General features: G+C 35.8%; 3 protein-coding genes and 1 pseudogene across 5 annotated transcripts in view; 3 read left to right on the top strand and 1 right to left on the bottom strand.

Moving 5' to 3' along the window:
- mam (neurogenic protein mastermind) overlaps window positions 1–25,450 on the bottom strand; it is a 586,128-nt gene that overhangs the window by 334,027 nt on the left and 226,651 nt on the right. The window contains exon 3 of one of the 3 annotated variants that reach the window (XM_073955406.1): window positions 15,796–15,822. The exons of the other annotated variants lie outside the window; for them this stretch is intronic. The gene's annotated coding sequence lies outside the window, so the exon portion shown is untranslated. The remainder of the gene's footprint in view (window positions 1–15,795; window positions 15,823–25,450) is intronic. 3 annotated transcript variants of the gene reach the window in all.
- On the top strand, window positions 5,342–7,120 carry LOC141386583 (uncharacterized). The gene is made up of 2 exons (XM_073955432.1): window positions 5,342–6,022; window positions 6,552–7,120. The coding sequence occupies exons 1-2, from the start codon at window positions 5,525–5,527 to the stop codon at window positions 7,065–7,067; spliced, it is 1,014 nt and encodes a 337-aa protein (XP_073811533.1). The 5' UTR covers window positions 5,342–5,524; the 3' UTR covers window positions 7,068–7,120.
- LOC141386769 (uncharacterized) lies at window positions 10,321–13,613 on the top strand. Its single transcript, XM_073955685.1, has 2 exons — window positions 10,321–10,836; window positions 13,119–13,613. The coding sequence occupies exons 1-2, from the start codon at window positions 10,339–10,341 to the stop codon at window positions 13,611–13,613; spliced, it is 993 nt and encodes a 330-aa protein (XP_073811786.1). The 5' UTR covers window positions 10,321–10,338.
- Window positions 17,821–18,740, top strand: LOC141386768 (uncharacterized; annotated as a pseudogene).

Here is a 25,450-nt window from a genome sequence, read left to right as displayed (position 1 = left end):
TCAAACATGAGCGTTTTGTGATTGTATGCATTGTTCAGTAACAAGGGGTGTTCGAACATATGATATTCTGCCGAACGTTCATGTCATTTTCGCTCCCAATCCAGTTTGCTCTGAATCATTGAGTGATCACGTGTTCGCTAAACTCAGCGCATTTTTAATTTCTGTTAATAACTTACTGTTCGTTTGTGTGTCATTCTTTGTGGAAATGGAGGAAAATAGTGACATTGTTACCGAAGGTGTTGCAAATGGAAAATACACAGTTGCTGGACAACGAAAAGGTCGAAGTTTTGTGTGGAACATCTTAACTGATATTTTACAATCAGATGGAACAATTTTACCTGGCTTTGTATTCTGTCGCACTTGTAATAGAGCCGTGAGGTTCACCCATGGACAAACATCAAATTTATCACGACATATTTGCTGCAAAAAACTGAGGGAATCTTTAACCATAAAAACCGTTTCGGATAACGACAAAGCAGAAGCGTTCGAAAAATGTACAAATTGGTTGACGCAAGATTGCCTACCGATTTCCGCAGTTGGCGGGGATGGCTTTGTGCAACTGGTGAAGTTTTTCATCAAAATTGGTGCAACGTATGGTGAACACATTGATGTGGATGACTTGTTGCCTGATCCCGCTGTTATATCTGATAAAGTAAAAAGGTGTGCAAACGTAGAAGAACAACAAATTAAGGAGGAAATAGAGAGTATAGTAAGTAACGGTATAGCACCAGCCATACTCTCCATCCGTACAAACTGTCATTCAAAACCTGCAATGTGTACCCAGCTTTGGTGTACTTATTTAACATTTTTCTCAATTTTAGGAAGGTAATAGTAATCGAGGAAACGCACATTTTCCATTTTATAAACTCCTATGTATTTCTTGTTCCACTGTGTGCCCGAGGTTCATTTAGTAATGATACACTGGATTTAGGTTTCTCTAAAAAAAAACACTATTGCTCTGTTCCAGAACTGCAAGAATTTAGTAATTTTTACTGTTTTTTTTTTTTTTTTTTTTTTTGATAACATAAAGGAAAAAATGTTATCGTAGTTATTAGCTTCTTGCAGATTCTGGAACAGAGCAAATATTATTGACAAAATTCAAATTAAGAAATTGTGCAGGTATATGTATATTTTATGCCTGTTCCAGAAACAGCACTATAACAACAATTTTTCCTTTATAATATCGAGAAAATAGTAAAAAATTTTAGATTCTTGTAGTTCTGGCAAGGCCAATTATTAAACTGAAATTGGGTTTCTTGTTAAACTAAACTAAAAGAGGAGACATAAGCTAAACTTAATAAGTCACCAGATAATTGCATCATGTGGGTCAACATATTAAAATTACAAATATTTTACAATAATTTTTTTACCTAATGTATTCTTTTATTACTGTGAAAAGATACATTCGCAGGAAAATCTGTAAACATCATCAAAATATAGTTTCACCGGATGTCTCTTGTCGACTGTGATCTATCAATAAGTAACCATATTTGTGGGTTAATTGCCGTTGTTTAAGGCCAGACTTCGCTCATAGCTTGTCTAATCAAACGCTTGAAGATTTCTTTACGTTTTTCTATCTTGGACTTTATAAAAAAAACTTCAGATTTTGAGATCCTGGAGAACTTCGAAGTTGCCCGATGCATAATATACATATCTTCCTGTTCATCGCTGAATGTACAGTTTCCTGATGTTCAAAATACTTTGAATAGTATTTATATATGTACATCAAAAATACCACCGCATAGCCGTGTAGAGCATGAAAATTGAAGTTCAGTAATGCATCATTGAATTTTATTTGTTATAATGACATATACGGTTTTTCGTAATAACTTACTAACAGTTTTAATCTAATTTAAAATCAATATCAACCCTTTTGTTATCAAATCGCGATATTTCAGAACATTTAATGCGCCTTTGACAATACACTCATACCTCTTTATACGGCCCCTCTTATTACGGCATTTCTCTATAACGGCCTGTTTAAATTATGGAACACCTTCGCTTTACGGCGCTTTGTGCCTCGTTATACGGCCAGAAGAAATCGTTAATTTGCCGTTTTGCTATGAATTGTTGCTCAGTCAATTAAAACCTCTTACTTTTCTAAACGGACCCGTGAAAGAAGTAGCATTATGGAGCAGATGGAAAGATTACTAGATTTGTGGATGGAGAATAACCACCACAGAAATGTTCCTATGAGTCAGATCATTATTCAGCAAAAGGCTAAGGGTCATTATTACATGTGTTCTTTTACTATCTGATGGATTTGAAAATGCAAAATAAACCAATTTGGAGGCATTAAAAATATATTTTTTACATCGAAAGTTAATTCCAAGAAGCGCCTACTTGAAATTCAATCATCACTTTTAACTTTAAGTTAACCGGAACGCAATAAATCTGTTCGGTAAATCCAAACTATAACCAAAGAATACTTATATTAATGGGGGTAAAAGTATCTTTGAACCTTTAATGAGGTCTTCCTGGCGTCTACCACGTCAGAAGCGATGGTCTTCCTAAGAAGACGTTCCACCGTGAGCCAGTGTGCGTCGCTAATCCTCCCATCCAGATCAGCTCTGTCGATGATCGCCACTCGGAGATCATCCGGAGCGATCATCTCTTCGGAACCCGCTGACATCGGTTTCCGTCCAACAGAAGGCTGTGGAGGTTTCAAACCTAGGTCGGCTTGGCTGGCCTTCCCCGGTTGAGCTCTCTCTGCCTTTTTTTGAGCGGCCACCTTTGCGTACGAATCCATGTGGTTGTTCGACCGATGTTCCACCACCCTCTTAGCAACGGGATGCGGATCTTCAGAAGACCTAACCCTCTTAATGCAATCCTGCGCATATGTCCTCGAATATGCGCCCTTCTTTGAAGTCGATGGGCCATCACTCGAACCAGTCACATGGCATTCGCAGTGCCAGCACTGTTCCTCACTCCATCCTTTTTACCTTCAGAAGAGTGAGATCCATCAGGTGCAGACGATTTTGCAGTGATCTGTTGACCAGTCCTCTGCACAATCGTCGCCCCTGATCGATCACCGCTCTTCTTTTCCCCAACAGGTCCGGCAGCAGCTGTTTCCGTTCGAAACGCCTTACAAATTGAATCTTCAATCCAATTTCCCTAAATTCCGCCTGAGTGACCTCAGTGGGGTTCCTGCCAGTAGTAGACGGCCCTACGGTAATTGTACTTATCCTTCCTTTGCCGGGCCCTTTTTGTCTTGGCTGAAGGGGACATGGGGGTGGTCGTCGTTTCCTCCTACACGGCCTCTTCCACCAAGGCATCTTGCCTGCACAAGGAAGGCTTGCCGGATCCGACCGACGCTTCAGCCCCTGAGAGAGCAGGATCCTCGACTGTGAGGTTGGAGCTCTCCAGGGCACCTGAGGGAACTTCTTTGGACGAATGAGATGGGAAAATTGTAATATCCATCTCGTCGTCCTCCCAGAGGTGGGCTCTCCTAGCTCAGTCGAAGGGTCTCACTATCCCCAGGAGGTCGAGCAATTCCCAGCTCTGCTCTTGTATGGCGTGGCTGACTTTGTCCAATGTCACCATACTGTCGTCCCCGCCCAAGGATTGGGTCGTTCTAGCACAAGGTGCTTCATTGTCCTTTTTCGTTGCCGTGGTCAATATCGAGGGTGTTTAAACGCTTTCCGACATTTTTTCTCAAAAATGATTTCCTGTAGCACGTATGAATGAACTTTTGCCGATTAATCACTAAAATAACGTTTATTCTATTGAAAAGAAAATCTCAAAAATTATTTCCTGTTGCACGAATATTAAAAAAGGTCATGCAATTTTGATTTTTTGTTTTTTGTTAAAAAATTAAATCTTTGAAAAAAGCGTTTATGACATTTTTATGATTCTCAGAGTTACAACCTGTTTCACTATGTCGAACGAAAATGAACACGAAAGGAAAACAACTAAACTCGTGTATGATTTTTAAATTTTGTAGTTGTATTAAAGCATACACAAAGTCAATTTTGCCATGAAAACCAAAGTTTAGGTGTTTTTCGTTCACAATCATTTTCTTTCGACATAGTGAAAAAGTTCCTTAAAGAAAATTAGTGAAAAACATATGTTATGTCAGTTTTGTTATCTCATGTGACTCTAAAATTTATAAATTGTTAAAAACATTTTAGCGTGAGTTTTTTTCGCCGAATCAGCTTATAATTAAGATTGTTGAAACTGTATGTAGAAACTCATCACGCTATGATACAGGGATATGAGGTTGTAAAAAGTAATAACCTTAGTGCTTACATGTGCTCCACCAACTGTTCTTTGTGTTTTTTTAACAAAAATTAGCGGTGAGCGTTGAACACACAACCCTCGGATTTATAGTCGGACACACACGCTCTGTGCCACCGTAGGCATAACTTAGTAAGGAGTAATATAAGAAGTTATTTTTGTTTACATTACTTTGTAATGATTAACGGATCCGAATTTTAGGGTTTTTGGTTGACAGTAATTAGTTGTCATAAATGGACAATTAAAATGAAAATTTTTACAATTTTATTTTATGCAAACATTTAGTGTAATTTTGAAATAATAATTACCAAAAAACACGGGAACTCACATTTCATTTCGAAAACATTTGTTGGGCATTTTGTATTAACTGTAGTTTATATATTAGTAGTATTAGTGCATTCAATCTGGTCATGAATAATTCGACCAACTATGTTTTTAATCTCCAATACTGGCAACACTGTACAAAGCGCAAACCCATTTTTTTGCGTTTAAATGTAATCGTATTCTCTTTGTAGTCAAACACAACATTGTTAACTCTGCTTCGTAAAGTGATTACATTGTTCTTGTCGGTTTCGTTTGCAATATATGAAACACAGAAAAAATTGAATATGTACATCAAATGTAATCACATTTATGTATGTATGTCAGCCCATGTAAGTTGTTGTAACAACAAACCAAAAGTATTCTTTTTTTAGTAAAGATTCTTTACTAAAGAATCTTTACCTAACTCAGTCGTTGCTTAACAATTTTCTCCCAAAAAACCCTATATTTTTGAAACAACTATACTCTCATTTTTGTATTGTTGTTGTTTTCAGTTCTCTCACGCTCTATACAATCGCTCTCTCTCATTTATTCGGTGGTATTTTATATTCAAGTTGAATAATTCGGCCTTCACTCATTAGTTAGTTCGTGAAGTATGTATACTCATTTATAACCGAACCTAAGCGATTGTCGAAGAAAACAATTGTAATCGTGTGTAATTATGCTAACGGAATTTTTTTAGTTGATATGATGATATAATGTAATCATACATGTTCACTGCATCGTTTTGTTGCTTCGAATCGGCTAGAATATAACACCCATCCGTATTTTTGTGATTGTGTTGTTTTGTTCGGTTACAAGGGATGGTCGAACATATGATGCGTTGATAAACGTTCATGTGATTACCGCTTCCAATCCAAATCCAGTATGCTTTGAATCACTGAGTGATCAAGTGTTCGCTCAACTTAGCGCATTTAAAATTGCTGTTAATAACTGTTCGTTCGTGTGTGTACTTTTCTTTGTGGAAATGGAGGAAAATAAGGACAGTGTAACCGAAAGTATTGAAAGTGGAAAATACACAGTTGCTGCTCCACGGAAAGGACGAAGTTTTGTGTGGGACATATTAAGTAATATTCTGAAATCAGATGGAACAATTTTACCTGGCTTTTTATTTTGTCGCAATTGTAATAGTGTCGTGAGGAACACTCATCGACAAAATATAAAACGCCATATCTGCTGCAAATTGCTAAAGGATTCGCTAACCATAAAACCAGTTTCAGCCGACGATAAAGCAGAAATTATCGAAAAATGCACAAATTGGTTGACGCAAGATTGCCTACCGATTTCCGCAGTTGTTGGCGATGGCTTTGTGCAATTAGTGAAGTTTTTCATCAAAATTGGAGCAAAGTATGGTGAATACATTGATGTGGATGACATGTTGCCTGATCCCGCTATTATATCAGAAAAAGTGAAAAGGTGTGCAAACGAAGAAGAACAACAAATTAAGGAAGAGATAGATATTGTAGTAAGTACTGGTGAAACCATTTTGGAGTAATGTTCCACTATCAAAAAGACAATAAGTTATTTGTTTAGGTATTACACATGAAATCAATAGTTTTATAGTGGCCTACAAGATAAAAAGTTATGAAAAAAGCTTAAAGATATTTTTGGTGAATGTGGTGTCCAAAAAAGGCTTGTTAATCCTTTACAGCACCATGTACGTCGATGTACTTAAAATTTTGCACAGATCACATTTTTGCTCCAAGGACTAATACATTAGAAAATTGTAAAAATCGGAACAGATTTGGATATAGCTCTAATTTTCTTGGAATCCGATATGAAACATATGGATAAAGCATCAATTGCTCTATAATGATCCGAACTAGCTGATACTTGACGCATGCATCAAAAAAATTGACCAGAACACATTGTGCAATTTGCGGCTCTATTATTGGCCTCAATTTTTTATCCTCAATTAAATGATTTACTTTCTCATATCCCTTGTAAAATATAAAAAAAAACTAACATAATATTTTCTTTTTCCTTTCTTACAGGATTCCTCCTTTTTAAAATCTCCATTAAGATCCGAAGATTCCGAACCAATTGTAGTAAATGCTGCGAAAAAACCCAAGTATAGTACAGATATTCCATCACCAGAAGCACAATCCAGGCCAGAAACTCATACCCCCAGGTCAGAAACTCATACACCCAAATTAGATCCGCCTAGCAGACAAGAAACCTATATTAGACCGGAACCATTGACCAGCAGACAAGATCCCCTGCAACATGTGGAGAAAGCAGTGGTAAATAGTTCCGGCAATCGAGATGAATGTGATGTCTTTGCCGAGGGATGGTCCATAATGTATCGTAAACTGACGATAGAACAGCGAATTTATGCCAAACGACTAATCGATGATACCCTAATGCATGCCCAACTGGGGCAGTTGACAATATCGTCCAGTCTTAACCTGGATCCAATTTCCATTTCCTCAAATCGTTTTAGTAGGGGCCAACAACAAATGAAAGTCCAGGCATATAATAATGACGAAGATAACTTTTCTGATGCTTGAAAACATTTAATGTTTAAAATTAATAAAATTGTTTTTTATCTTTGTTTAAAACATTTAATTTGACTTTTATTTATATATTTAATTACCTGGGAATTGACGGAAGCGGAACATACCTGAACGTAGAGACGAAAATTGTTTTATTTATTTAGCGAAGTGATTTAAAAAGGATAATTTTTGTGGTCAGGTTTTATTTCCATGATTCTAATATGAATGGAAGATCAATGGACACATAGGAGGGAGCAAAGCATTCTATGTCTGAGTAGATAAATATAAATTTAGCACATGACAGCGAAAAGTGCTGACCAGAAATAACAAAAAAAGGAAAAGTTACATACATACATATATCAATCAAATGCTCTAGCTCACGACTAACACTAAGCCAAAAATACCGACTGTCAGCTAAGACAGTGAAGACCGTAGAAGATGAACAAAGAGAAAAGATGTTGGGAAATCCGAGGGCTAAGCAATGTGTTTCCAGGTTGCGCTGTCCCAGCCATTACGAGCTCTTGATGATATTAGGTTTGTCTGGTTAACCTAAAATTGTTAGCAATCTGTGCCAATTGTTGCTGGAAGTCGTCTGTTAACACAAAAGTCCAGCAAAATAGACCGATTCGAGAGAGACATTTTGACAATTCTTTTACTGAGAGTTTACAAATTCTTGCTGTTTTTAATTATTCGGTGATTTATGTTTGTACGAATTGAAAGCAATTTTATTGTGGAAATAAGCAAAATAAAAAAGTTATTTTTAATAAAATACAAAATTGTTGCTTGTTTGGTTTCTTTAATGGCGGACTAATTATTCTGTTTTGGCAAATCATCTGATTTTTTGCAGGGAAGGTGTATGTTTCCTTTTTAAATTTTTCTTTACTCTCCGAGAAAGTACTTTCTGCACAATTCTTGCTGGGAAAGTAACCAGACAGACCTATTATTGATGGTAACGGGCTCCGTTTTTGAGTAAAAGGATTGACTAGGACGAAAGTGGATTCCTAGGATACAGTGCCGCTTGTTGCCACATAAGAAATGTTCTATCATCTCCATCTCTTCTTAGTAATCGACGAGCCTGCAATAATCAACGCCGCTTGATTTGATGGAGTCGATGTTGGTTTGATCAATGTCTTGTTTGATCATCTGCTTTCTCCATAATGTAGCAGTTTCCTGGATTTTCCAAAGCGGTTCTGTATATTTGATACTAAAGGATTTGTTTATAGTCACCCGTTCAAAGAGCACAGCATTTTTGTTCGAAGACAAATTACGAACGTTCGGAACTTTTGGATTCCCCTATACCATGGTAGAATCATTACAAGGTAGGGCATAGCGAACAGCTGATTACAATTTTTTCTGTTGGTTTGCTTATTCTTTCAAATCAGTATACACAAATTGTGTATGTATGTATGGTTTTGAAAAATATAACAAAATATTTTATACATACATATTAAAATTCAGTCGAAATGAAAATTGTTATTGCAACATTTATTATTTATATTTATTACAACATTGAGATGAAACAAACTTTTGAACATATGTATACAGAAGCTCACTCTCTAAAGAAAACTTAGCCTAACATTCATTTTTTTGATGATCCAAAATATCAAATAAACAGTACATCCTGTTGCATATTCAGTTATGGTAACTCTGACAGAATAAGCAAATACACCCAGGCCTTGTTTTTCACAATTTGCTCGAACCTGACCTACCTTCCAAATTATTGTATCATGCTCTTATACGATCGAATTTATATAAAAAAGTTATCGATACATACGTTATCGAACGGTGAAACATATGTGCTGTGTTCCAGAACCTGCAAGAAACTACTATTTTTACTACGATAACATTTTTTCCTTTATGTTATCGGAAAAAATAGAAAAAATTAGTAGATTTTTGTAGTTCTGGAAAAGAAAAAAAAAACAAGTTGTTGAGCGGCAAGTTTCTCGTAAAAAGAGAAATGAAAACATGAAAATTGTATAAACTAATGCAAAATTGTGAAAAATTAGAAATAATAGTGACCCAAAATAAATTCCACGATGTAAAAATATAAAAATCGCATTCTGGCATTGGAAAATATAATTTTAATTTTTAAGAAACAGATACTTTTTGTGTAGTTTTCATACTCATTTTATTGGAAAAAGTCATTAGTATGTGATTTTGTTTAGTTTTATTGCAAAATCTTCCATTAAAGTTCGTCTTATGCCACAAAAATAATCAATTCGACAGCAAATGTGTGGCTGGCAAAAACTCGCAAGATTCCACTCGAAAGTCTATTTGATAACGGATGCCGTAATCCAAATATTGAAAATATCGATCGAAATAACTCGATCACGTATGCGAGAATTAGGCCCCTATTCGGTTCCAGTCATCTCTACTTTGGATAACGACCCCAAAATCTTCAAATGTCAAGACTCCACGAGGGTCCACATTAAAGTCTGCTTCTAATTCCCTTAGAATACGTCCATACACAAAGATGATGTTACCCCTTTAAAAAGCTATAATATACATAAGCATGCTGTAACAAATATATTGTTCTGGCAAAAGACTACATGTGGTCAGTTTTTGATGGGAACTATATTTTTTTAGATAACAATAACTAAGAAATGTTGTCATTTTCCCGCTAAATCGTTTCCTTCTTTTTGAGTTTTCCAGTTTGAATGATTTGAGCGCGCAAAAATTGACTAATCCGTCGTCTATGCCACAAGTAGTCTTTCTTTACCTATAGCTGGGTACACATTGTCGGTTTTGAATGACAGCTTTGCTCAAATAATCTGTTGCTTGCTGGTGTGGCCGTTCATTTTTGTCATTCATCATGCAACATTTTGCGGTTGCACGTCTCTCCCAAAACAAATTTCTATATTTTTCAGACAACTATTGTTGTGTTGTTGTTTTCTGTTCTCCGTACCTCTCTCTAGAGAAAACAACTGTAACCCTGTGTAATTATACCAACGAGATTTTTTTGTCTGGATTCTGATATGGCGAAATAATGTGGTCATTGTGGTCACACATATTCACGGACTCGATTTTTGTTCATGGCATCGTTTTGTTGTTTCGAATCGGCTAGAATATAACACCCATCCGTATTTTTGTGATTGTGTTGTTTTTTTCGGTAACAAGGGATGGTCGAACATATGATGCGTTGATAAACGTTCATGTGATTACCGCCGCTTCCAATCCAAATCCAGTATGCTTTGAATCACTGAGTGATCAAGTGTTCGCTCAACTTAGCGCATTTAAAATTGCTGTTAATAACTGTTCGTTCGTGTGTGTACTTTTCTTTGTGCAAATGGAGGAAAATAAGGACAGTGTAACCGAAAGTATTGAAAGTGGAAGTTACACAGTTGCTGCTCCACGGAAAGGTCGAAGTTTTGTGTGGGACATATTAAATAATATTCTGAAATCAGATGGAACAATTTTACCTGGCTTTCTATTCTGTCGCAATTGCGACAGTGTCGTGAGGCACACTAATCGACAAAATATAAAACGCCACATCTGCTGCAAACTGCTGAAGGGTCCGCTAACCATAAAAACAGTTTCAGCTAATGACAAAGTAGTGATGGTAGAAAAATTCGCAAATTGGTTGACGCAGGATTGCCTACCAGTTTCCGCAGTTGATGGGGATGGCTTTGTGCAACTAGTGAAATTTTTCATCAAAATTGGAGCAAAGTATGGTGAAAACGTTGATGTGGATGACTTGTTGCCTGATCCCGCTATTATATCTGAAAAACTAAAAAGGTGTGCAAACGAAGAGGAACAACAAATTAAGGAGGAGATAGATATTGTAGTAAGTAATGGTGAAACTGTATGTAATAATATTCTACTATCAAAAAAGCAATAAGCTATTTGTTTCGTTATTGGGCACGAAATCAATTAATTTCCAGATTCGGTTATTATAATATTGCATAAGTGTAAATTGTTTAATCAATAACGCGGTTTCCGAATTTTATGACTTTACATTTATTACAAATCAAAAATTTTATATTTGAATAAATATGTACATATGTGTACACTGTACACTTCCCAGTTGGAAATTGAATCTGCTATGACCATTTCATTAACGAAAAATTTCAAAATTGTCCTTAAGCAAGGCGGTGTAACCGAATTTGTCACTCTCCATGTGCGATGAGTGACGTTCTGAACGAAAATGTCTTGTAATATGCCTTGGTACAAGTTAATGTTCATTCTATCGATGATCGCAAAGGGTTGTCATCGAGCCGTCTTCAATGGATTGGGGACTACTTTGAAGACACATACCAGACAACTTCCAACTGGGTTGTTCCAAACCACACTTTTGAGCATTTTTCGTTTGTTGCCAAGACACAATGCAAGATATGGTTATGCAAGTTGTCCTACATTACAATTTCAGAACTTTCGTCAAAAATGTCATCGAAGACTCGATTATCAATTGGGGCCTGGTCTAAACAAATCAAAGCACACAACAAAAATTCACCATTTATTATCAATCAAGTGTTTTCGTTCAGCACCCAGCAACCCCGATATGTATTGGTAATACCGTTAGAGTTGTGCCAAAGGAACTATCTAGTTCACTTCGCAGTTCCAATGGCCCACATTTTTTCTTTTAACAAGCTGCGTATACTTAATATCACACGTTATATTTCATGATGTTACTCATACGTTTTGGAACTAGTGCAATGAACTAGATTACTCAACTATACATTCCGTCAAACTGTCGCGTCATATTCATGTCTCTCACCGCACCACTCGATTCATGCACTCATTGCACCTCACACCCGCTTGTTTATATCCACCTAGCAAACCAAATGTCGGATGTTCGACACATCTGAACAATATCGGAAGCAAAATCGTTCAGATTTCGTTCCGATTTCGGAGAGAATGTCGGAAATAAATTTCCCTTCGAATATGCCAGTGTTTTTCTTCCGATTTCGGTACGAATTCCGATCGATATGTCGGAAACAAATTTTCCTTCGCACAACATATATCTAACACCTTGCTGTTATATTTACACAAGGTGGTTGGTTTCATTTCAGTTTGTTGTCGAAAAACAAAATGGTTGGTTATAAAATTCGCATATACAATTTTTAAATATTTTAAATATAAATGCAACATATAATGATTCAAGCTAGTGCTGATAGACTCAACATATTTGTTCACAAAATTTACATTGTTCTACTATAACTACAAAATAATAACAACAGTGAAAATCATTAGATACGTTTGAAACTACAATCTTCCAATAAAAACATAACAAAGATCAATTAATTGAAAGAAGCTTCAGAGGAAATTTTTTTCCTTATACATACTGCATTAATCCAAAATCCTTCAGAAATCTTTGCGAAGATTCGGAAGGTACCTCCGATTTTCATACGACATTATAACGAAATCGTTCAGAAATCTGTACGAAAATTGCCCAAGGATTCCCAAGGATTTTCTTCCGATTTCGTTCCGAATTCTGATCGAAATCTATCCGATTTAATAATAATGACGAATATCACAGCTTTTGTTGGGGACCTTCCAAAAAGCAAATTCGGACTATTAAAGTAGAAAATCCCATCTTTACAATGATGTAAAGCAGGTTGGCGTAGATGGCCAAATAACGGAGATATCGCAACAGTCGGTAACGCATCCCATTTTTTAATTTTTTGTAATCGCACTACACGTCGCGAAATTTTATGGGTTGATGGGGGTCTCACAGGTAGAGAAGCATATTGATGGTTGGCGTACATCCCACTTTTCAATTTTTTTATTTGAGGTGTACTGACGATGCACTTAAATGCGTTTCAACAAAATTGACCTGTATTAATGAAGACATTCAGAGCAAAGGCGCTAAGCTATCCCAATTTTAACATTTTCAATTTTACCAGTCAAAAGCTTATGCAAAAGTGGTAGTGGTGTAGGGTAACACATAGTCGGCACCGAGCCAACTATAGCCTTGGCTCACTTGTTTTTTTATTATTTTATCTCCCGTTCTGATTCAAAATTTAAGTAAATCACCAATTAATAAATGATTTGATGATTTACATTCTTTTATTCCCTGTAAAAAATAAAGAACAACTAACATCATATTTTCTCTTTCCGCACTTACAGGATTCCTCCTTTTTAAAATCTCCATCAAGATCCGAAGATTCCGAACCCATTGTAGTAAATGCTGCCAAAAAACCCAAGTATAGCACAGATATTCCATCACCAGAACAACAATCCAGGCCAGAAACTCATACCCCCAAATTAGATCCGCCCAGCAGACAAGAAAACTATATTAGACCAGAACCATTGACCAGCAGACAAGATCCCCTGCAACATGTGGAGAAAGCCGTTGTAAATAATTCCGGCAATCGAGATGAATGTGATGTGTTTGCCGAGGGATGGTCCATAATGTATCGTAAACTGACTATAGAACAACGAATTTATGCTAAACGTCTAATCGACGATACCCTAATACATGCCCAACTGGGACAGCTGACAATATCGTCCAGTCTTAACCTGGATCCAATTTCCATTTCTTCAAAACGTTTTAGTAGAGGCCAACAACAGATAAAAGTCCAGGCATATAATAATGACGAAGATAAATTTTCTGATGCTTGAAAACATTTAATGTTTAAAAATAATAAAATTGTTTTTATACCCTCCACCATAGTATGGAGGGTATATTAAGTTTGTTTTTTCGTTTGTAACGCATTGAAATACTCATTTGCGACCCTATAAAGTATATATATTCTTGATCAGGGTAAAATTCTGAGTCGATTGGTGCACGTCCGTCCGTCTGTGGTAATCACTCTAGCATCCACAAAAATGGAGATAGAACGCTGAAATTTTGGGAAAATACGTCTTTTGTTTGCAGGCAGGTCAAGTTCGATGATGGGCTATATCGGTCCACGTTTTGGTATAGCCCCCATATAACGGTACCCCCCCCCCCCCCCGATTTACGGTATTTTGCCGTTTTTAGCTACATTTTCAGACCGATTTAGCTATAATTTGACATTTAGGGTTCTTAAGTGTCAATAAACTTATATAACAAAAGTTGTGGACATAGGTCCACGTTTTGGTATAGCCCCCATATAACGGTACCCCCCGATTTACGGTATTTTGCCGTTTTTAGCTACATTTTCAGACCGATTTAGCTATAATTTGACATTTAGGGTTCTGAAGTGTCAATAAATTTATATAACAAATGTTGTGGACATCGGTCCACGTTTTGGTATAGCCCCCATATAACGGTACCCCCCGATTTACGGTATTTTGCTGTTTTTAGCTACATTTTCAGACCGATTTAGCTATAATTTGACATTTAGGGTTCTTAAGTGTCAATAAACTTATATAACAAAAGTTGTGGACATAGGTCCACGTTCGGGTATAGCCCCCATATAACGGTACCCCCGATTTATGGCATTTTGACGTTTTAAGTTACATTTTCAGACCGATTTAGCTATAAATTTAGGGTTCTTAAATGTCAATAAACTTAAATAACTAGTAGACATAGGTCCATGTTTTGGAATAGCCCCCATATAACGTTACCGCACGATTTTAGGTATTTTGACGTTTAAATTCACATTTCTAGACCGAATTAGCTATAATTTCATATTTAGGGTTCTTAGTGACCAAAAAACTTATATTCGAAATAATTATGAACGTAGGTGCATGTTTTGGTATAGCCCCATTCAACGGTACCTCCCGATTTTCGGTATTTTGAGAATTTTACCTACAAGTTTTACCGAAATATCTGTAATTTGACAGTTGAAATTCTTAGTGGTCACCACACCTCTCCACCAAAAATTGTCAAGAAAGGTCGATGTATTGATAAGCCCCCATATAACGGTACCTCCGATTTTCAGTAATTTGATGATTTTAGCTACAATACTAAAGCGAACTAGCAGTAATTTGACATTTGAAGTTCTTAGTGGTCACAACACCTCCCCATCAAAAATTGTCAACATAACTCCATGTTCGGATATAGCTCCCATATAACGGTACCTCCCAATTTTCAATAATTTGGCAATTTTAGCTACAATTTTTAACCGAACTAACTGTAATTTGCAATTTGAAGGTTGTAGTGGTCACCACACATCTGCATCAACAATTTTCAACATAGCCCCAATATAACGATACGTCCCGATTTTCGGTACTTTGAGGATTTTATTTAAAATGTTTAACCGAACGTAGGTCCATGTTTTGGTATAGCCCCAAAACAAACCTCCCGATTTTCCGTACCTTAGCTTTATTTTTTGGACGAAATTTTAGTAATTTGAAATTTAAAATCCAACAAAAATTCTGCAACAAAAATTGTTCATTTAAGTTCATATTTTCGTATAGCCCACATACCCCCGAACTAGCTGTTAATGACATTTGAAGTTCCCACGTTATGTACCGATTTTCGGTATTTTGAGGATTCTAGCTACAATTTTTAACCGAATTAGGAGTTATTTGACATTAAAGGCTCCATAGGTCCATGTTTTATACTAACCTCTATATAACGGCACCTCCCAATTTCTAGCCCACCAAAAATTGTCAACATACATAGTTAGATATGATAGAGGCACCATAAAAAAGGGCCTCCCGAATGAAGCATTTTATGAACATTATCTGACATTTTAACGTACCCACTTAAAGTTGGGGACAGGAATGAAAACTAATTATTCCATTTTAGTTCAGAATATTTTATGGTGGAGGGTATGAAAAGTTCGGCCCGGCCGAACTTAACGCTTTTTACTTGTTTAGTTTATCTTTGTTTAAAACACTTGATTTGACTTTTATTTATATTTTTAATTACCTGGAAATTGACGGAAGCGGAACATACCTGAAAGTAGAGAAGAAGAAAATTGTTTTATTTATTTAGCGTAGTCCTTTAAAAAGGATAATTTCCGTGGTCAGTTTTTATTTCCATGATTCTAATATGAAAGGACGATCAATGGACCACATAGGAGGAAGCAAAGCAGATCTTCACCTAACGCCAAATATCGGAGAAGATTGAACATAGGCAGATCGGCACTTATCATCATCTTGTAGCCAAGTAACCTAGCCTGCTGTCGAAAGCTCTGTACCGTCAAAGGAATTTCAAGTTTGGTATCCTTGAAAATAAGAGAAATGTCTCTTCGAACAGTTTAGTACCAAAGAAGATTTCTGACAATTGAGAAAGCATCTGTGGCACTCTAAACTACTTGTAATTCATTTTTAATCAACTTACATTTTTCATTGTTGTTCAAAATAAAAAATATAATTTTTAGTTTGAATAAAGAAACCATATTGAATAGTTCAACACATCAGCTGGATTTGCTGAGGGAAATATAAATTCAGCACATGACAGCGAAAAATCCTGGCCAGAAATAGCAAAAAAGGAAATATCTTAAAGAAAGAAAAAAAAAAACATTAAACGAAATGACCTAGCGCACGAGTAAAAATAAGCTATGAATACCGACTGCCAGCTAAGACAGTGAAGGCCATAGTAGATGAAGACAGAGAAAAGATGGTTGGAAATCCGCCGGAGAACCAGTTTACCAGGTTGCGCCATCCCAGCCATTACAAGCTCTTGATGAATAAAAGGTTTGAATTGGAGGAAAGTGGATATCTAGGTTACAATGCCGCTTACAACGACAAAAGAAATGTTCTATCGTATCCATATCTTCTTTATCTCCGCAGAGCCTGCAGTAATCAATGCCGTCATCGGTCCATTTGCCGGTAAAAGTTCTAATATTACAGTGTTCGATAATGACACCAGTCAATAGCCCTATTTCCGATTTGCTCAAATGTATGAGTGAATTTGGCAAGTTGCCAAAGTAGTCTTCGATTTTTGTAGCAATTATAACTCTCTCGTTTCATTTTTATCGATATTTATTACTTCTCATTGCGTTTTCATTCGGTCAACATATCCACGTTTGGTAAAATTTCTAAAGTTTTAATAAAAAAATTAATTGAAGGAAGTATCTAATTGAAGATGAATCTTGAAGACATAAGCCCTGATATAATAAACCCAAGAGCATCAAATGAGATGAGAACAAAATAAAACGTATGTATGGAGAACAATATGATAAACGGACAAAAAGGAAATGTTTATACGGAAGGCAGTGCAAGACAAATGAAGCTGGGATGCACATCATCATTTTGTGAACGCATCTCGTCCCGACATTGTTCCTTCTTCCAAGAGAAAGAACGAACGGAAATATTCCAAAGTTTTTGGCAAATGTCTTGGGAGCAAAAAAGGATGTACCTTACAAGTCTTATTGAGACGGTGAGCCGAAAACGTGTATATTCTCAAAATTCACGTCGGTGTAATACAAGGATGTATTTTTAAAGATAAATAACAATAGACTGCAAGTTTGCCAAAAAATTTTCTTGTCAACACTTGGAATAACAGAGAGAATGGCTAGAGTGGACAAATTCTGCTAATTTAAATGGTACTCAAATGGGTCCAAAGAAAAGCGCAATTTTAACGCTTCGAAAATTGAGTATAACAAAGAATGGCAGACAGTATGAACAACGCTTACAATTTTTAAATACATGGCTAGATAAGGTACCAAAATTGGAATCTCACTATCGATGTCAGTACACCACCAGACTGTATCTACAGTCTGACTTTAAAAGTTATAAGCAAATTTATGAAGTTTATTGTCTTGAATGTGAATTGCGTAAAGAAAACGGGATCCTGCCTGTATCTCTTCCAAAATTTAGGGAAATTTTGGAGCAGAAGAAAATATAAATTTTTAAGCTGAGGAATGATATGTGTGATATTTGCACTTCGTATGAAGCTAAAAACGTACAACAAGATCAGTATGAACTCCACAGAAAAGACATAAAAAACATGAGAGAAGAGAAGTTGAATGATACAGAAAACGCAAAAGCAGGTCTTTGTTTGTTACTGTGTATGGATATGCAAGTCGTAAAGCTGATTCTCCAATCAAATTCTAATGCTTCGTACTACAAAATTAAATTACAAGTACACAATTTTACCATATACAATATTACAAGTCACGACTCTGACAACTTTGTCTGGGATGAGACGGAAGGAAATATTGTTGCATCAACTTTTGCAATTTGCATTATTAAATATTTAAGGAGTACACTTGATAAATCGCCGAATACACACCATATTATTTATTCTGATGGCTGCTTTCATCAAAATCGAAATGAAGTCCTATCTAACGCTTTACTTTTCTTATGCGTCGAGAAAAATATTACAATAGAACACAAGTACTTAGTAGTTCGTCACACGCAAATGGAATGTGACTCAACTCACTCACTGATTCAAAGAAAAATCAATAAAAACAGATCATTTTACCATCACAGCTAGTCGAATTAATAAAAACAGCACGAATTATTCCAGCACCACTCAAAGTTCATCATCTGGATCATAAATTCTTCCTACATTATGATTCTATTCCCAAGCGGTATTCTTCTATTAGTCCAGATGAAATAAACATTTTTATTAATTCTTTTGTTAATTTTTTAATGATTTCGAATTGGTCTACTTAGGTAAAAAGGCAGGAGATCCCACATTCAATAAACTGCGAGCATTGGCTTATGATTCTAGCGGTATAATCTTTTTTAAAACTGATATCAAGGACGAGTACCAGATTTTACCACAGAGAATTTCCGGAAATTTTGATTTACACGCAAAGGTTAAATGTTTCAAAAAAGAAATTCCAACACCTGCAAGACTTAAAACGCTTAATTCCAAGTGATTGACATTACTTTTATGACAACATTCCTTATGAGAATTAAAAGTTACATTTAAATTGTTACAGATCACTAATTTATATTAACTATATTTTGTCCATAAATTGACTTAAATACAACAATAAACTAAATATTCCAGATTTAAATATCTTCTAATACAATTGAAATTATAAGTAATTATAGTGATGGTTGGAATAGACAGTTCACCTAATTGTGGTCCATTGAATTATCACCGTCAAGACTGAGAATTGAACCCATCACCGTCAGATTGCCAGTTTAAAGTTCGCTAAACCTCGTAGGCCAATAAAACAGTTCTAATTTGTTTATAATTCTTCATTTCTACTACTTTCTTCAAATTTATACTCAATAAATCGTGGGTTACGTCTTTTGGCATTTCAGAAAAATACAATACCAATAGACGTAACCCACACAGCTTCTGAAATTCTGAAAAAAAAAAATATAATTTATATAATAATTTATATATATATTTTTTTCTCTATCTTAAAACACGATACTTAAAATTTTCGATATTTTATAACACCGTTTTCATTTTATAACGTTTTTTGCTTCTCCTGTAAAGTTTTATTTTTGTGTCCTAACAACAAACCACACTTAGTCCTTCTTCCCCTAACTCATCCGTTCTCTATATTTTAAGCAACTGTGCTCTTATTGCTGTATTATTTGTATTTTCTTTTCTCTCATATTATATATGTACATAATGCCTGTTCGATAACTTCGCAAGTAAAAAGTACTTGTAAGTTCTTGCAACTACTTGCAAGTACTTCTCATTTCTTTTTAACTGAACAAGTTGGTTATCGAACAGCATTATGTAAAAGTTTGTACAAATTTGTACAAACTTTTGGGTTATCGAACAGACCTATAGATACGTATCTCTATTCATTTATGGCTACATCACACCATATGCTTTTTCACATGTATGTTGTCACTTTGGGTATACTAATTAGTATATATGTATATATTAATATACAGACCTGCTGATGTCATAGTGGTTAACATTCAACCTTCAATCCTTCGTATTTCATAAAGTATACTCACTTATAACTAACACTATGTTTACATTTACGAAATCCACTCGATTTCATCTGTCGATTCCTTTGTGTATACGTCAAATGAAAACTCATCTGAAATCGATTGGATTTCATTTGACGTTTGAGCAATGGAATTGACAGTTGAAACCGAGTGGATTTCGTAAATGTAAACATAGTATAAATCAAACCGATTGTTGGGCGAAACAATTGTAATCGTGTGTAATTATGCTAACGGAGTTTCAACGTTGATTCAAATCCGGTTTCTGACAACAGGGTATGGCGAAATAATTTACTCATATGTACATGTTTACCTACTCGATTTTCATTCATGGTGAAGTTTTTTGTTTAATGTTTGCTGTATCGAATCGACTCGAAGAACACTCATCCGTACTCAAAAACAGGCGTCTTGTGATTGTGTGTTTTGGTGAGTAACAAGGAGTGTTCGAACATGTGATTCTCTTAGGAACGTCCTAACAATGTTCGCCTTCAATCCAGTTTGCTTTGAATCATTGTTTGATCACGAGTTCACCCAACTCGGCGCATTTTAAATTTCTGTGAATATCTAACTGTTCGTTTGCGTGTCGTGTGGAGATGGGGGAAACTAGTGACAGTGTAACCGAAGGTATTACAAATGGAAAATACACAATTGCTGGTCCACGGAAAGGTCGAAGTTTTGTCTGGAACATATTAAATTATATTCAAAAGCCAGATGGAACAGTTCTAACTGGATTTGTATTCTGTCGCACTTGTAATAGAGCCGTGAAGAATATGGCACTTGGTACAACAAATTTATTACGTCATGGCTGCTGCAAACAGCTGAGGGAATCGTTAACCATAAAAACAGTTTCATCTGAGGACAAAGCGGAGGTGGTCGAAAAATGCACAAATTGGTTGACGCAAGATTGCCTTCCGGTTTCTGCAGTTGATGGGGATGGCTTTGTGCAACTAGTGAAATTTTTCATCAAAATTGGAGCAACGTATGGTGAAAACGTTGACGTTGATGACTTGTTGCCTGATCCCACTATTATATCAGAAAAAGTAAAACGGTGTGCAGACGACGAAGAACAACAAGTCAAGGAGGAGATAGACCGTAAAGTAAGTAAGCGTAGAGTACTAGCCAAAGGATGTGTTCCAATTAATGTAAGGAAGAGGTTTTTAAATAAATATATGTACATACATATACATACATGCATACAGTGAGTCATAGTCAAAAGTATCCACTTGAGTTTCTTTACTCAAAACTGCGATTGCTAAGAGTGAATTAATGAAAGTGGTGTTATTTTTTATATTTACTTTATCGTCTTGACTGAAAATTAATAAAAGAAAATTAGCAATATTCTGGTAATTTCAGATAAAACAAGTAAAAAAGTAACATTCAGGCTTTGCCGACAGAGATATACCCTCAGCCTATGTGAATTGAAACTTTTATCTCATGGTAGAACAAATATAAGTTAAAGTTAATACTACAACAAATACAACTCGAACAACAACCACAAAGGAATTTGTTTTTGTTTGTAACGTTACTGCCAGTTGTATTTGTAAACAAAACAAGGAAATGTCTATAAATTATTGGAATTTAAAAAACTATTAATTTTTCACATTTGGTTCAATATTTTGGAAAACATGAATGAAAATTCGTTACATTTTCAATTTGAATGTTTCCATATCATTCCACTAAATGCATAAATTCTCGCAGAAAGTAGAATTCTTGCAGAAAAGTTTGGGGTCGCTGGAAATTCATAGAAAAAGGAGAAGCTGTTTCAATGTTTTGTTTTAGAAATCAAAGAAGCACATGTTTATTAGGGCTTTATTTTTTTAAATTTTAACAAAATACCTCACATATTAACAAACGTTGTATCTAGGGTGTCCAAAACCGAAACCGGTTAACCGGTTTTGAGTTACAAAACCGAAACCGGTTTTCACCAAAAACGTCATTTTCGGTTAACCGAAAAAACCGGTTATTTGTGTCGGTTAACCGGTTTTAAAAAAATAGTAATATTTTTAAAATTTCATTACAATTGTATTCTTGAAAGTAAAGTAAACTTAACTAACAAAAGGTACGGCTAAATTATAAATGTCAGATACCTTTAAACTTGAAAATATTTTGTGTAAAATGGCACAACTCCAATATAGTTCAATTGAACGATCTATGAAAAAAACTGCGTATACACAATATCACACGGTTGATTGAATGACGTTATTCATACGTTTTTAATTATTACAGTAAACTAAGAACTTGTCGAATTTAAGGTTGTAAAGTACTGTACACATTGTCACTTTTAAATGACGATTTTTTGCAATTATCGATAACTGTCCAACCGTCCAGCAACCACAAAATATTTTATGGTTGCATGATGAATGACAAAAATGAACGGCCACACTAGCAAGCAACAACAAAGCTGTCATTCAAAACTGACAATGTGTACCCAGCTTAAAGGGTGGCGATAACAAAGTACATTTTGATTCCGGCACGATAATTTGAGGTTCTCAACGCAAGAAGGAGAACCCAGACTTAATAAAATGTAAATTTAATTCCTTTGGTACACAATCGTATATTTGTAAGGGCTTTTACTATTCTTAGAGCACTATTTCTGACTTATGTTTCCTGTCTCCACTTTAAGGTTGAATGTTAAATAACAAGGACATTATCAGATAATTACATAATAACGAATTAGTTATACTTAATTTATCCCTTGCCGCACATTTTTAATCAAATATTTATCAATTATGGGCAATTTTGTACCTATTTTACAAAACCGGTTTAAACCGGTTAACCGGTTTTGAAAATTTTTGAAAACCTAAAACCGGTTTTTGAAAAACTGAAAATTTCGGTTAACCGAAAACCGTTTTGTTTGGAAAAACCGGTTTTTTGGACACCCTAGTTGTATCGCCTCTACAAGCGGGGATTTACTGCGCGGCTTATCGTTCGAGCTTGGAGGAGGTTACATATCATTGAATCTTTCTGGGAAATGTTTTTTCCGAATGATATATTTTTTTCTCAAAAAATATATGTCCCTAATGTACATCGAAATAGAAATAAATGTATAAAATGTCATATGAAATTTGACACTAACGTTACAACCCAGTTCAGTCAGCTGTTTATTGCTGCTACCTTTTCTTATTCTACCATGCTTTTATCTACAGACAGATCGAATGTATTTAGGGTCTTTTCAGAATGTTGTGACCCTTTTGGACATTTGAAAATGTGGATTAGGATTAAAATTCAAAAGTGTTGCGGAGGAGGTCCTTGAAGGAGTGGCCCGACATAGTCCATTATGAAAGTAGATCTTATTTTCGCAGTCATATCTTTTCGATAGATATCTCACCCACTAGTAATTTTTGTGGGTCATTGTATAACATTTGGACCACTATGCCAGGAAGCATGAAATTGTCCACGGAATACATAATGTCGCTGTAAACAGGACCACAACGAATAGCATCGGTATACATTTCCAAAGGATCTTCGAACAGACCCTAAACCCTCTTAAACAAAAATGTTGAACTTTTGCGGGAGAGGTACCTTAAGGGGTGGACCAATATGGACCATTTTAGAAGTTAAACTAAATTTGGACAAAATATTAGAAGATCCAAAGTTTGGACCAAATTGGTTACCCCGCCCAAGAAAGTGTAACGTGCATACTATTTTAGTTACATTATTAAATTTGGGGGAAGTACTGGAAGTTGTGGACCGGTATTGCCCATCTTCGAACTGAAAGTAAGTTTGGACAAAACATGACGAAGGCAAAATTCGGACCAAATCCGTTAACCAAATCGAGTGCTATAGTTCGCTCCAGCCACTACACATGGTTTCATAGGGATTTTTGCAACTTTCGGGCTATTTTCTCAGGAAGTATTTACTTGCCCCTGAAAAAAATGTTGCCATCGTAAAAGTTGTCAGTGAATGCAAGTTGCTTCAATAAAAATCAAAGTGACTGGAGAGCATTTCTTAAAGTGAACATATCCGAAATTTTGTGTGGGAGGTACCCGAAGGAGTGGACAAATATAGTACATATTCGAACCTGATCTATTACCTGGTAGATATATAGGATGTGTATAGTATGGACCAAATCGGTCACTCCTTTCAAGAGTTATCGTGCAAACAGTTTTTCCGGAGAAGGAGTTTACCGATATGGCTTATCTTCTAACTTATACTAAGTTTGGACAAAATATTACGAAGACCAAATGTTGGACCGAATTGGCAGATCCGTTCTAGAGTTATCCAACAACTACACACGGTGTCATTGTGGTTTTTTGCCCTTTTGTCAGGAAGTATGGGCTTGCCCCTGATGAAACTTGTACCGTAGTGTAGTGAATACAAGTTGTTACAACGAAAATCAAAGTGATTCGAGAGCTGGTCCTAACCTGGACTTTTCCGAAATTTTGTGTGAGAGGTACACGAAGGAGTGGAACGATTGAGTCCATATTGGAACCTCATCTAAGTCTTGTAAAAAATTCACGATGAGCAAAGTATGGACTAAATCGGTTACTCCCTGCAAGAGTTATCGTGCGCACAAATTTTCCGAATATTTTCGAACTTTTGTGGTTGATGTACCCGAAGGAGTGGACCGACATGGCTTATCTTCGAACTTAAACTAAGTTTAGTCAAAATATTACGATACCCAAAATTTGATTCGAATCGGTTGATCCGTTCGAGAGTTATCGTGCGCACCAGCAAGACAGACGGACGGACATTGCTAAATCGACTCCAAATTGTCTGAAACTGATTTCGTCCAAACATACCTGGAGTCTAAAACCATTGTTTCGAGGCACAATTTGCCCTTATGAAAGTGTATATACCCTCCTTAGCATAAATCCCGAGGGTATAAAAATAATTGTTATGTATCCCCTGGTAATACTTATGTATCCCCTGGTAATACTTACAATTATATAGCGGTTCAGAGTTATTCTTGTGTTGAAATTCCAAGCACATTATTGCATCAGTTGTTTTTTACACATTCCGCATAAGTTTACCAGTTGAGAGATCAATTTTTTTAAATAAAGACCACTGTAGACCATGCTACCATCACCGAAAGAAAATCGTTTGAACTGAAAAGAGACGAAACGTAGTTGCTTCGACAAGTGGCCGATAGCTGAGATCGCGGAGAAATATCTTAACAAAAAGTGTAACCCAGAAACCATTAGGAGAATCTTGTGTAAGCATAGTGTTCATGGCAGAGTTGCATTGAAAAAGCCATTCGTATACACTAAAAACTGCAAAATTCGATTGGAACTCGTTCAGAACCACAAAAAAGAATTTTCAGTTTTGGAAGACATCTATTTTTGCAAATTTAACCTGTTTGGGTGGGGTGGACCATGTTCGGTATGGCGTAGGGCAAATACGGCGTTGGACCCTAAACACACAATTCCAACCGTAAAACATGGAGGTCTGTTAGGGTATGGGTTTGTGTGAGTGCTTCCGGTATAGGGAATCTTGTCTTAATCGAAGGAATTATGGATAAAAAGTGTTATTTAAACATTCTGAGGGATAATTTGAAATGTGGCTCTGAAAAAAGGTATTGGGAACAACATTCCAATTTTATCAATGTAATGACCCTATCTATGCGCAAATCACACATTGATAGAATGGATGCTATACAACTGTCCAAAAGTGATTCAAACACCACAGATTTGAATCCTATAGAACATTTATGGAGTATTTTGAAGGCAAATATAAGAAGTCATAACATTTCAAGTGTAGAAACCCTG

The sequence above is a fragment of the Musca autumnalis genome, unplaced genomic scaffold, assembly GCF_047663935.1.
Source record: "Musca autumnalis isolate F117 unplaced genomic scaffold, ASM4766393v1 scaffold_5, whole genome shotgun sequence".
In the NCBI taxonomy this organism is placed as follows: domain Eukaryota; kingdom Metazoa; phylum Arthropoda; class Insecta; order Diptera; family Muscidae; genus Musca; species Musca autumnalis.
The sequence above is the reverse complement of the archived record's forward strand: the minus strand, read 5'-3'. Positions and strand labels throughout refer to the sequence as shown.

Excerpts from the sequence above, each read along its gene's own strand:
- LOC141386769 (XM_073955685.1), top strand. The coding sequence starts at position 10,339 with ATGGAGGAAAATAAGGACAGTGTAACCGAAAGTATTGAAAGTGGAAGT. Across the intron at positions 10,837-13,118 it reads AGGAGGAGATAGATATTGTA|GATTCCTCCTTTTTAAAATC; the intron begins GTAAGTAATGGT and ends CCGCACTTACAG.
- LOC141386583 (XM_073955432.1), top strand. The coding sequence starts at position 5,525 with ATGGAGGAAAATAAGGACAGTGTAACCGAAAGTATTGAAAGTGGAAAA. Across the intron at positions 6,023-6,551 it reads AGGAAGAGATAGATATTGTA|GATTCCTCCTTTTTAAAATC; the intron begins GTAAGTACTGGT and ends CCTTTCTTACAG.